The sequence below is a fragment of the Cucumis sativus genome, chromosome 7 (genome assembly GCF_000004075.3).
Source record: "Cucumis sativus cultivar 9930 chromosome 7, Cucumber_9930_V3, whole genome shotgun sequence".
Taxonomy (NCBI): Eukaryota; Viridiplantae; Streptophyta; class Magnoliopsida; order Cucurbitales; family Cucurbitaceae; genus Cucumis; species Cucumis sativus.
In genome coordinates, this window is record NC_026661.2 from 8,235,018 (window position 1) to 8,249,058 (window position 14,041).

Consider the following 14,041-nt stretch of genomic DNA (forward strand, 5'->3'; position numbering starts at 1 on the left):
ATATTTTATAATAGTGTTATCTTGAAAAATATTGCAAAATTATAATTTAGGATAATAATTTTATAAAAAAAAGCAAAATATTGAAAATATTTACAAAATATAGCAAAATTAATCAAACTCTTATGTAGCAAATTAAACACTTTGTTAGATTTTGTAAATAATTTTATTTTTTTGTACTATCCATAACAAATTTTCTTATAGTTTCTAGAATTTGATACTAATGGTAATAATTATTTGTAATGAATACTTGAAGTCGAAATACACCCAAGATGCCATAAAAATATGATCATAAAAAAACAATTATTCTTCTTAAAGCTCTATATAAGTCGATGCACTTAAGGTTTCAAAATTTTAAATCAATATGTTAAAAGATGAATTTTTCTACGTTTCGGATATGCTTCTTGCAATAACAATATCCAGAGAAATATTTTGAAAAATATAATGCATTTGTCTAATATCTTCTTACTACTACATGATATAATGAGTAATAATTGATTGAAAAATCATGAATGCTAATCAATTAAATTAAAACTAACATTTTGTGAAGTGAACATTGTAAATTTTAATAATGGGGAATGAAAAATCATGAATCTTAACAAACTAGAACAATCTCATGCTGCGAAGTGAATATTGCAGATTTGACAATTGTAATTGAGGTTGTGATTGAGTAGAGAAAAAAATAATTATTTTTGTAGGTTGTTATAATCATCCAAATTTAAAAAAACCACGAAATAATGATCATAAAATATCAAAAGCTCCACAAGAAAAAGAGAAAAATGTGGAAACAAATTTTGCATATCATATTAATAATATATTTGACCCATCAAATATGACAAATTTGAATGTGGTAGAATTTTGAATCTCCCGAAGAAAAACTGAAATATTAAATGATAAAATAGCAAGTGTTTTCTTTGTGATTATATCCTAATTAATGTTTTTGTATCTCTCAATTTTATTTTTATATTCTAAGTTTTGTTTAAGGAAGAAGCAAGTATAGTTGTCTTATGCAGCATAACTCATGAACAAGCATTTGAAGATATATGTTTGGCAAACAGTGTAACTACGCACACAATGCTAACAAGTAAAAGATATTTTTCCAAATTAATAATGTTGAAAGCGAAAGTCAATAGAATATTGTCAACGCCCTGCTACAAAAGTCATTTTATGTGATCCAGTAGAGACGTGTCACCTAGATACTCAACGCCTAGTAAGCAAAGATACTTCAACTATCAATATCAACTCAGCTTTAACACTTAGCTCGATTTAACTTTGATAAACACAACACACCACGAAATAACAATCAACTTCTCTTTATTTATATTTTTGACAATTTCACTTTTTACATTCATTATTATTTTAAATATACCTAATATTGTAGGCCATATATGAAATATACCACTTATAATTTAATATACAAGAGATATTAGATGTATATAATGTTAATCATATATTCCCTTTTAGATTCACTTGATTTCGTATGACATATATCAAAATAGATTAGAAAATAATCAAAATTTGTATATATCACATAAAAAATACTCTAAATTATATAAAATAAATGAATACATATACCATCGTATATCTCAAATTTACATAAACAAACATACATGAGAGTAAAAAAGAGAGTTATAGGTTTGCGTGAACCCTCTCCTCTTCGTCTCCTTTTCTTTTTCGTGAAACCTACCACCGTTGCCTTCACAATCTTTCATCGTTTAATTGGTCGTCTGTTGCTCTAGCCGCTGTCGTTAAGCTTTCGTTCCTCATCATCTATCATCCAGCCGACTCGCGTATTGCCAAGTCACTCATCCATCCAGTCAAACTCTAGTGTAAATCAGATAAGTCTACTGCTTTCTAGTTTTATGTTATATTTAAATCTACTGCTTTCTAATTTTTATGTTATATTTAAATTCTTTTGTTAGTTAAGATTTATTTTAAAATTTATTATTAGCTGTTAGTTTACTATCTATTTTCCCTCATCCTCTCTCAACATTGAGAGCACAATATTGATACAAAATAAAAAGACTCTTTGGTTTCACACCAATTGGTATCGGAGCGCCAAAAGTTTCTGGGTCAAATGGTTGTTTGACGTGCTAATCCGGCGGCAGCAGAGCAACTTGCTCAAAATCAAGAGGCGGGGGAAAACCTCGTCCTCTCTCCAAGAACTACCTCATGACGCTGTCCTCTCTCCAAGAACTACCTCATGACGCTTGCTGTCCGTGGAAGCTTTTGTGGACAGAATCTAAAATACACTTCAAGAAGTCTTGCAAAGACTAGAGGCATTTACACCTCCTCGAGATGTTCATCAAGAAGATCAAGAACTTGTTCGTGACTGGGGGCAGCGTGGCATCCGTGGTGCTTAAATTCATAAGGCTGAAAGAAATCGTCAAGAAAGGAGATAATGATGCCCAAGAACGAAGAAGACCATTTCAAGACTATCAAAATCATTTTCCAAGAAACCAAGAAATGTATCAAGAACCTCAAGATTGGAGTTCCTCTGATAAAGGCCTATTTTTAATCAAAATAGAAGATTTCGACCTTAGTTTGATGAAAGAAGGAGAGAACCAACATAATACAAGATGAAAATTGATCTTCCAAGCTACGATGGTAAACCTAATATTGAGATTTTTCTTGATTGGTTGAAGAATACTGAAATTTTTTTCAATTATATGAATACTCAAAACTGAAGGCTAGAGCATCGGCTTGGTGGGAACAACTTGAGATTAATAGGTGAAAAAATAGAAAGAGACCTATTGACTCATGGGAGAAAATGAAAAAATTAATGAAGTCGCGTTTCCTTCCTCCCAATTATAAGCAAACTCTTTATAATCAGTACCATAATTGTCGGCAAGGAGCAAGAACATTTGCTGATTATATAGAGAAATTTCACCGGTTGGGCGCAAGAACCAATCTAATGGAGAATGAGCAGCACCTTATTGTATGGTTTGTAGGAGGATTAAGGTTTGACATCAAAGAAAAGGTAAAATTACAACCTTTCTTAAATGCTTACCCAAAAAAAAACGACGGTGGCTATTCTTGAAGAAGATGGAGATTATGTTGAAGAACAAGAAGAGGATCACTCTCAAGAAGAAGAAGTATTAGAACCCGACGATGGAGAGAGGCTATCGTGTGTGCTGCAAAGAGTCTTAATTACTCCAAAAAGTGACACCTCTCACCAACAAAGGCATAGTCTTTTTAAGATCCGATGTACCATCAAAGGCAAAGTGTGCAATGTGATCATTGGCAGCGGCAATAGTGAAAATTTTGTCTCCAAGAAGCTTGTGGCTGCACTTAAGATGAAAACGGAGCCTCATTCAAATCCTTACAAGATTGGGTGAATCAAGAAAGACGGTGATGCCCAAATAAATGAGGTTTGTTCAATCCGATTATCAATTGGAGGGACCTATAGGGATCAGATTGTGTGTGATGTCTTGGATATAGATGTTTGCCATATTTTACTTGGAAGACCATGGCAATACGATATTCAAGCTGTTCATAAGGGGAGAGAGAACACCTATGAGTTCCAATGGATGAACAAGAAGATTGTGTTGTTGCTCCTAAGCAAAAAGAATGAGGAAGGAGTCAATCAAAAGAAGGCTGAAAAGAAATTTCTAGAAACCAGAGAAGCTGATATTTTGGGACTTGTTATTTCTGGCCCTCATACTACAAAAATTTCCAGCTTGGTTCCACCAAAAGTGCAAGACCTATTGAGCCAATTTCATCCTATAATGGAGGAGCCCTCTGAATTGCCTCCTCTTCGAGACATCTAGCACATTATAGATTTGATACCCAACTCATCTCTTCCCAACCTTCCTCATTACAGAATGAGTCCTAAGGAGTATGAGTTCTTACACCAACACATTGAAGATTTTTTGACAAAAGGGCATATTCAGCCGAACATCAGTCCTTGTGAACATCGGTCCTTGTGCCGTACCAGCTCTATTAACTCCAAAGAAGGATGGCAGAGAATGTGTGTAGACAGTCGAGCAATCAACAAAATCACGGTCAAGTATCGTTTCCCTATTCCAAGAATTAATGATTTCCTTGATCAACTTGGATGAGCTCTTGTTTTTTCAAAGGTAGACCTAAGAAGCGGGTATCACAAAATTCGAATAAGGCCGTGAGATGAGTGGAAGACGGCCTTCAAGACTAATAAGGGGTTATTTGAATGGCTAGTGATGCCTTTTGGGCTTATCAAATGCCCCAAGTACCTTTATGCAATTTATGCACCAAGTGCTACATTTATTCTTAAACAAATTTGTAGTAGTCTACTTTGACAATCTTAATCTATAGCAAGAATGAAACAAGATCATATGCAGCACCTAAAGCTAGTTTTTGAAGCCCTTCAAAAAAGTAAGTTTTTCATTCATTTGAAGAAATGTATTTTCTGCACGGAAGAAATATCTTTCCTAGGCTTTATTATATCTGAAAATCAAGTGAAGATGGATGAAAGCAAGGTGGAAGCTGTAACTAAATGGTCATGGATGAAAGCAAGGTGGAAGCTGTAACTAAATGGTCGATTCCTAAATCAATAAAGGAGATTCAAGCTTTTATGGGGTTAGCATCTTTTTACAGAAAGTTTATTAAGAACTTTAGTTTTATAACAGCTCCTATGACTGATTGTTTGAAGAAGGGAGCCTTTTATTGGGGAGAAAAACAGCAGCACAATTTTGATTCCCTCAAAAGAAAGCTTGTCAGCCAACCAGTCCTCAAATTACCAAAGTTTGACAGCCCTTTTGAAGTAGCAGTAGACGCCAGTGGAGTTGGAATTGGTGCCGTCCTTTCCCAAGGAGGTCATCCGGTCGAATTCTTTAGTGAAAAGTTGAGTCATTCTCGACAAAACTAGAGCACATAAGAGCAGGAACTTTATGCACTTGTTAGGGCCTTAAAACAGTGGGAGCACTACTTATTATCTAAGGAGTTTGTGTTGCTCACTGATCATTTCTCCTTGAAGTATCTCCAAGCACAAAAAAATATTAACAAGATGCATGCTAGATGGGTATCTTATATCCAAAAATTTGATTTCTTAATCAAGCATCAAGCGTGCAAATAAAACAGAGTTGCAGATGCCTTAAGTAGAAAAAGTGACTCTCCTCATTGTGCTCTCAGTTGAAATTACAGTCTTTAACCATCTTCCACGCTATATGGGATTGATGAAGACTTCAGTGAGATTTGGAGTCATTGTACTGTTCATATCCATGATCAAGATTATCATTTGGTGGAAGGTTTTCTCGTTAAAGGAGACCAACTATGCATTCCACATACTTCCTTAAGGGAAGCACTAATAAAAGAAGCTCATTCGAGAGGCCTAGCTAGACACTTTGGCCAAGAAAAGACTTTTCAAATTATCATGAAGAAGTTTTATTGGTCTCAAGCTAGAAGAGACATTAATAACTTTGTGAAAAGATGTCATATTTGCCAAAGAGCAAAAGGATCTTCATCTAATGTCGGCCTCTACACTCCTCTACCGATTCCTAAGAACATGTGGGAGGATTTGTCAATTGATTTCGTAGTGGGTCTACCTAAGACTCAAATGAGAGTTGACTTGGTTATGGTTGTGGTGGACAGATTTAGCAAGATGTCTCACTTCTTGCCTTATAAAAAAACTATAGACGCAGTGCACATTGCCACTCTCTTCTTTAGAGAGATTGTTAGACTACATGGCATCCCAAAAACAATAGTTTCGGACCGAGATACTAAATTTCTTAGCCATGTTTGGAAGACATTGTGGAGAAGTTTGACACCACCTTGAAGTTTAGTACCACTGCTCACCCACAAACGGATAGACAAACTGAGGTAACTAATCGGTCCTTGGGAAATCTAATTCGCTGCCTTAGTGGAAACCACCCTAGACAATGGGACATGGTTCTCCCACAGACATAATTTGCTTTTAACAATAAGATGAATAGAACCACGGGCAAATGCCCTCTTGAGATCGTGTACACCAAGGCACCAAGGTTGACATTCGACCTAACTAGCCTTCCTAAAGAAGTGAAAATCCAAGAGGAAGCTGAACAGTTAGCTGAAAGGATACAAAAGCTTCACACAGAAGTCATTGACTATATCACTAAAACTACTTAGTCTTACAAAGAAGAGAAGAATAAGAAGCGAAGGGATGTACATTTCCAAGTTGGAGATCTTGTAATGGCACATTTGAAGAAGAAGAGGTTCCCCTTTGGAACCTATGGCAAGATGAAGGACAAGCAGATTGGCCCATGTAGAATACTTGCTAAATATGAGCCTAATGCTTACAAAATTGAACTACCACGCGGATTTAACATTAGCCCAATCTTCAATGTAGCAGACCTTAGAAGCTACAAGGCACCGAATGAATTTCAACTTCCATAGCAAACTCGGGGCAAGTTTGATGTTCGGGGAGTGGAATGGTGTAAATCAAATAAGCCTAAATCTACTTAATCTAGTGCTTTCTAGTTTTGTGTTATATTTAAATCTACTGCTTTCTAATTTTTCTGTTATATTTAAATTCTTTTGTTAGTTAAGATTTATTATTAATAGGCGGTTAGTTACTATCTATTTTTCCTATAAATAAAGTATATCCTCTCATTGAGAGCAGAATATTGATACAAAATAATAAGACTCTTTGGTTTCACACAAAACTTCGTTCCTAACCTGTATTTCGATCATCCATCTGTCGTTCAAAGTCCAGTGTGGTCGACGATTTGGTTGTGCCGTGAAGGTGGAAAGAAGAGGGTTAGAGAGAGAATATTACGTGGGATTGCAAAGGACACGGAAAGAAGAGGGTTAAAGAGAGAATATTACGTGGGATTGCAAAGGATTGGAATAATGGGTGAATTAATTGGGGTAAAACAAAAATGACAGATAAATTAAGAAAAGAAGATAGTCAAAAATAGCAAATTTGACAAAATATTTACGATATATAACAAATTTTTCAGATTAGTCGATGATACGCCCCTATTATTGACCATGGATAGATACCGAAGTCTATCGGTTACTATTAAATTTATAAAATAGGGTAATAATTAAGGTTGGGGACAAAAAGGTAATTTACCTATAATATTTGTATAATTAAGAAGTAAACTTAGACTATTTTTGTAAATAATAGAAAAAATTGAATATAAAATATATATCAAGCCTATATGTGTTTTCCCTTTTCGTTTTTTTTTTTTTTTTTCTAGTATTTTAGGGCCTACAGGTATTTTAGTTTTTCTTGCTAATTAGCATTTTCTATTTATAAAACTTGGTTTGTTATATTTACTATTTTGAAACTTCTTCAAATGAAACTTTAAAATTTGCAGGGCCCTAACTTTCATGTTTTTTTTTTAATCTATAACATGATCTTTTGATTAGACATTTCAAAAGCTCATGAGATTATAAACAGGAACCAAAAACTTTCAAGATTGAACTTTTAATTTAACTAAGACAAACATACATAGTATCATTTGATTTAATTTACATTAAATGTCCTTGAAATCCTAGACAAAGTAGTCCATGAAGAATAGTTTTGCTACATCGCTAAGAGTAAGGTTGAGGAAGATCTTACTTACTCTCAACTTAACACAGCCGACTGATATGGTACCTGACCTCAATTCTGTACATACTAAGGAATAGCACCAACATCAAGTGAAATTGTTCTAAGAAGTTAGCTTTATCCACCATCACCACCACCCCCACTAACCATCAAACACCAACCAAACTATTTACAACAACCTAGAATAAACACAGCAGTTGCAAATGCTCGATAGAAAAACCAACACACTGCAACTATTCATACTATATAAACTCAACTGTACTATTCATCTACACCTTCCATATCCATATCCATATCCTCTGCTTCTTCCTCTCTACAGTTCTGTTCAGAAGCCTCCATGGAATCCATTTCTGATTTCACACCATTGCTATTATCACCATTATCATCCTCACTACCACTACTAGTATTATCATCACTTTCTCCATTATTGTTCTTCATATTATGAGTCGTGTTTTTGGTGTCAGCCATATCATCCTCACTCTGCTCATCTTCTTCTGATGATACTTGTTTCTGCTGCTCGTCGTTTGCTTCACGGAGCTTTTCAAGACTAGCTATTGCTGTTTCCTCGAGTGTCTCCTCCTTTATCTGACTAAAATCAGTCCCAGCATTAGCGTCGATGCATGGCATGGCTAAACTGTTGGATTTGACATGAGCAACAGACTTGGACTGTTTATCGTCTGTTCTGTTAGTGTCAGGTATTGTTGAAAGTATAGATGGTTTGGCCTCGACATTAATCCAGCGGCCCTCAAACCAATCTCTCGATATTCGAAGATTGGTCCTGTGTATGTTCAAGAATAAGCTTTCACCTATTAACAGCAAAGGCATTCCATCGTGAAGAAACATGACAAAATAAATGTAGATTTAGTGTAAAATTGATAAAGCGTTGGAACCACTTAAGTGTTTTTCTAATCAGAATACCTGGAAAGTAAACATCCACATCATCCTTGCCTGAATCATCTACGCCAGCAACGACCCCTTCCCACCAACCATCACTCCACCACGCATCGACCGCAACTCCAAGATCAAGAGTGAGCTCGATTTGCTCTTGTGGGGCTGGCCTTGTAATTAGGCGATGAGGGTGCCTCATGCCGAGTTTATCAGGTAAAGCAACTTTATAAGCAGGGACCCATTCCTACAAGAGGAAGAACTTGTCAGTTCACTAACTTCACTTTGAAATTTCTTGTTAAAAACGAAATACAGCAGTAAGGCTAAACCTAAAATGCACTTGAAAATTGAATAAACAGAGACCGACTTTATTAAATATGGAAAGCAGTATGCACGCTGTACGACCTGGATGGTTGTAAAAATTATCAAATGGTAAATAGGAACAATAGTAGACTTGTTGCATGTTTGGAGTGATTGTAAGATGGTAATAATCACTTTTGTCATTTTCCAATCTCTCCAAAACGTACTTTCAATGATTCAAAATCATTTCTAATGGCATAAAAATTTACTTTAAAAGTGCAAATTTTAAAATTACATTGATTTAGAGCAATCAAAGATATGTTTCAGAATAATTTTGAACATCAAAAGAGGTGATTTTGACCATTTCAAGAATTGAGAACACTCCCAAAAATCCCCTTTATGCAAAAGCTCTAGTTATAGAATAAAACTTAGATCATAAATCTTGTGAAAAGTCCCCACGACAACATGGGATTGAATAGATCCTCCTATACCTACTTTTTGGGGTTTCTTAAATTAACAATTAACCCAAAAGCTTGTAGGCTCAAAATATGAAGATGACCCAACAAGTGGAAATGAATTTTAAATAGAGAAAAAACAACAATGTAGGGGGACTCAAACACAAAATCTCCCTAGACCACCTACTTTGATGTCACTATAACACTTGTGAACTTGAAATAATTGAAAGATCCAACTAGTGGAAATCAATTTTAATTGGAAAGGAAATAACAATGTAGGGACTTGAATATAGAACCTCCCTAAACCACCTACTCTAATACTCTTAAATCACCCATTGACCAAAAGCATGCAGATGGGTGAAGGCAAAGTAAATTATATATCATTTAAAAGACATGTTTGGGACAAGAACTATCTAAGACCATAATAATCATCTCTTTGTTATAGTAAATTTTTGCAGACACCGATTAACTACAATCAACACTATTTCAAAACCTCCCATTTGCTACAATAATTACTATTTGCTATAAATTTTTACTATTTTACATTCATCATTTCTTTATTCTATACTACAATGTTTACCATTTTCTTCTCGAACTTACATAATTTCCACCAAACACAAATATTATGACCAAAACTAAAAAAATCTACACTCCAAACACAAATTATTAACTAATTCCTTGCCCCAAACACCCCTAAAAGAGTCAAAGTTCAACAAAATAGAATAGAAGCTAAGAGTGTTCCATTGTAACTCTTTTAACACTACCTCGAGGTTGCCATAGCCATCCTCATCTTGCAAATCATCATATTGTACTCGAATCTGCTTTGGTGATGCGTGCAAGACTGTACACCTGAACCAGCAGCCTCGAATGCCGCTATCTTGACACAGTAATTCTATCTTCTCATTGACCTCATACATTGGGTCATTATCATTCAAAACATGTTTATGCGAAAGGAACCTGCTGCCTAAAAAGCTGTAACCATGCTTCTGGCAAGATTTATGAGTTAGCATATGTCGACGACTGCCAGATTTTCTAACTTTTGCATTTTCAAACTCAAATGTCCCACATCCTTTAGCATTTCTGATCCTTTTAACTTTTGGTCTAACATTATTTTTTGGGTCCAAATCCTCATCATCTTCCCCAGTCAAGTTATCAAACATGTGCTCAGATTTTGATAATCCATTGAGACTCAAACAAGAGAAGACTGGCTGATCAAAATAGCCACGCAATTTACTCAGGTCAAAGGGTTTTAATCGGTTGCTTTTGAACTGCCTGTAGCAAAGATGAACTTTGGAAAGCGAATCATGAGGAAAGGCATTCACACATTTTTCGTAATGTTCACGATTTAAGACTGTCGCAGAACCATCAACACACTCAACACTAATGGCCTGCACATATGGTGTGATGAAAACCTCTTTTGGGTGAGAATTACGTAATGTGATCACACCTTTCACCTCCTGACTATGATGAAACCACCTCACTTTCACCTTTTTCTGGCACCTCTTATCTTCGTACATGTCTTCCAGGTAAGCAAGATAGTGGTTTTCTCCCTTAGCCATGACATAAACAAAGGACTGTACCTGAATAGCATTGATAAGTAGGAAAGGAAGAATGTTATTATTGGAAAATGATGGTAAAAGCAGATAATGCAAATACCATGGATATAATCTAATAGACCATCAAACCACAACTTTAGGGTATCATGGAACAAATGCACGGAGAAGATATTGATAGCTCTCTCGAAATAACTCCCCATTAGTTTGAAGAGGAAACATCATAATAGATTAAACTTGGATAAAGTGCAAATTTCCTGTTACCAAAAGCATCCAAGAGTCTGAAACATGTTGAAGCACGAAAGTGGAATCTAAGTGATGTACCAACTTTTACTACCACTCTATTTACGAGTAAGAAATTACTCAAGGAGTAAGAGAATAACTACTTCAAGAAACCAAATTTCACCTTATCCCAAAATACACGTGTCATAGATGCTAAGATGACTATCTTAGCATAGCACAGTAAACTTAAGACATACACATTTTTGCATTTGTTAAACATTAAGTTACAAAAAATTGATATATTGTTGCTCACATAAATGGGATAATATAATCCTTGAGATTTAAACCAAATTGATCAACCATCCATGTTTTTAAATGCCCAAGGCGCACTAGGACGCAATGGTCCTCTGGAGCCTAGGTGCAAGATGCCCAAAAAGGCCCAGTTCTTTTTTTTCTTTTTTTTTTTTTGGTGAGGTGCACTACATACAAAAATATTGCATTAAAAAGAGAAGGCATAGTTGAAGTGGAAATATGAACAAAAAGACCTCAAACACACGATTTTTGTTAACTTGATTCTTTTAGTTAATAAAGAAGGAAAACCCTTAATTATTACTATTTAAAAAAAAAAACATGAAAAAGCCCAAGGCTTTGAGCCTTGGGACCTCACAAAAGGTGCATGCTTAAGCCGCACTTATTTGTGAGCAGGCAAGGCCGCTAGACCTGCACCTTGAGCCTAGGCGTGTGCTTGAGAGGGCTTTTTAAAATACCAGGTAGGGAGTAGATGCTTACCATGATTGAAGTCCCATTCCGGCTAAATGATGGGTAATGCTTGAGTCGTTTACCACAAGTCCATGCAGCACCAGACCATACAATATCTGATGCAAGTCCCTTGGAATTCCTTGATGGGCGAACCTAAGTCAAGATCAAACTAAGGGATAATTTCCCAAAATTGTTTGAATAATAATAATGGAAGGGAAGGAATTTACCTTATCATCTGGTATATCAGATTGTGGGATAACTACTCCACTTTGTGAAAATTGAAGAGACCCCAGTGTTTGTATTGCATCAAATTTACAAGGCTCTACATAAAAAAAATTGTCAAGATGTTGATACCGACAATGTAAGAGAGCATAACTTTGAAGCATAAAATGCTTTTGAAGGTGACAAGTATCTTTATCCCCTCAAAGCAACCAAAGAGTATCGCCTAATAGAAGTGAAGTACACTTGAATAAATAACTAAAATTTATAAATAATATAAGCTTGCAATGTGTAAATGGCCATATAACCACAGAACCTTGTTGCCAAACTCTACATAAGCATGGCAAGAAAAAAAGTAACTATTGTATGTGGCAAATTGAAAAACTATGCCATGATTGACTTGAGGCGATTATGAAACTCAGCTTGCCTCAACAACACAATATGGTACTTTCTCAACTGTTCTTGACAACAGATCATGAAAAACTAGATTCACGACAAATGTAGTTGCCAACTAAAGAATTTTATACGCAAATGCTCTCACAAACGTAGAAAGATTAAAAAAAGGTGTTAACTTTAGCAAATTCGGTCTAACACAACGAGAATTCACCATAAAACCAACTATGGAAATGAAATAAAAGATAAGAAAAGAAAAGCAAGCCAAACCAGAATGATCCCCAGAAGAATGCTGCTTGGATAACATGGAAGTAAGCCAGTCCACAACCTCCCTCCTCGATCTCCATTTGAAACCAGCATGGACAGAACTTTCCTTCCCATGAGCTCGCAAGAACTCATCAGCAACAACATAAAACATGTGTCTGACACTCCTCTCAGTCCCCACAACTGCAAGAATAGACTCTCCAGCAGAATCCTTTAAAAAATAATGAACCACGCGGTTTCCTCGTTCTTGGGATACAAACTGCTCCTTCCACTCCATAAAATAGTTACCATGTCCCATCATTTTGGCCAATATTTTCATAAAACAATCAACAAGAATCCAAATCAAACATTAAATGCTAATAACATGAGCAGGAGTCCATGAGAACGGCCAATGGACGCAGAATCGTTCATCCCAATAACTACTGTATGAAATCAACTTGTTCCTGAATGTTGACCACCAGTCCATCAAGATTACCCAAAATACATAGACCACAAATTCTCAGCCAAAACTGCCAGATCTCAAGTCAAAAAGGAAAAACTACGTATACGATCCAAGAATCTTTGAGCCCCCCAAACTAATGTCCCTGGAAATCATAATAGAAGACCATAAACCCTAAGACCAGCAACAATTTCCAATTATTGAACTAACAGTTGTAGAAACAAAAGAAGTGTGTGTCCCCACAAATAATAGGTTTCTTCAATCCCCCTGCAAAAGAACTGAAGAAAACACCAAGGCGGCGGAAAAACCCTTTTGACAAATGACGCAGCAGAATCCACAGAGAATGAAAGGGGAAAAAAGAAAGAGAAATCTGCAATGGAAGTTAGGCAGGGAGCTCTCCAAGCTTGGAGGAGGAAAACTCCAAATTTGAGACCGAAAAACGGAAGAATTGTAGAATGGGAAAATTGAGAGTTGCCCAAGTGTTTAATGAGCGTACTAATGAAAAAATGAAAAGAGGAATGAGAGATGAGAAAAGAGAGAGGGGAGAAACGCCATAAAGATTGGAAGGAGGAAAGGTTTCAGAGGAATTGATGAGAGGGAGGGAGGGAGGGAGGAAGGAAGGAGAAGAGAGGAGTGGCAGCAAAGCACCGCACCGCAGCAGAAAAGTGATGATACTGACCAAATCCTAAGAGTCGGGTCCAACAACTGAGAAACATGGTCTTTTGGATCTATGGGCCGCCATTGATGCTTCTTTCTACACAATTTGGAAATGTGTGTTTTTTCTTCTCTTTTTCCGTATTTTTAAGAGAAAAATATAAACGTAAAATATTTAGAAAGATTTTGACGAACGACTTAAATTACTTAAATTGACTCATTTTTCACAAATGTAAACTATAATTTATTTTCTTAATTAGAAATTCGTATAATTTTTACACGATGCTACCATTAAAATTATATATTATATTCGTAAATATATTTAAATTATTTCTTTGTTCACAATACTTTCAATTTATTATGATATTTATAATTTTCTTATATAAATTTG

At 35.6% G+C, this 14,041-nt stretch overlaps 1 protein-coding gene and 1 long non-coding RNA gene across 2 annotated transcripts; both read right to left on the bottom strand.

The window, feature by feature from the left end:
* Positions 1–1,522: 1,522 nt before the first annotated feature.
* LOC116405229 lies at positions 1,523–6,871 on the bottom strand. Its single transcript, XR_004218396.1, has 2 exons — positions 6,628–6,871; positions 1,523–1,821 (listed from the first exon to the last, which is right to left on the bottom strand). It is a non-coding gene; the product is annotated as an uncharacterized LOC116405229 (long non-coding RNA).
* Positions 6,872–7,356: 485 nt separating this feature from the next.
* LOC101209069 lies at positions 7,357–13,733 on the bottom strand. The gene is made up of 6 exons (XM_004150250.3): positions 12,564–13,733; positions 11,909–12,003; positions 11,712–11,834; positions 9,912–10,727; positions 8,426–8,639; positions 7,357–8,313 (listed from the first exon to the last, which is right to left on the bottom strand). The coding sequence occupies exons 1-6, from the start codon at positions 12,874–12,876 to the stop codon at positions 7,769–7,771; spliced, it is 2,106 nt and encodes a 701-aa protein (XP_004150298.1). The 5' UTR covers positions 12,877–13,733; the 3' UTR covers positions 7,357–7,768.
* Between the last annotated feature and the right edge of the window lie 308 nt (positions 13,734–14,041).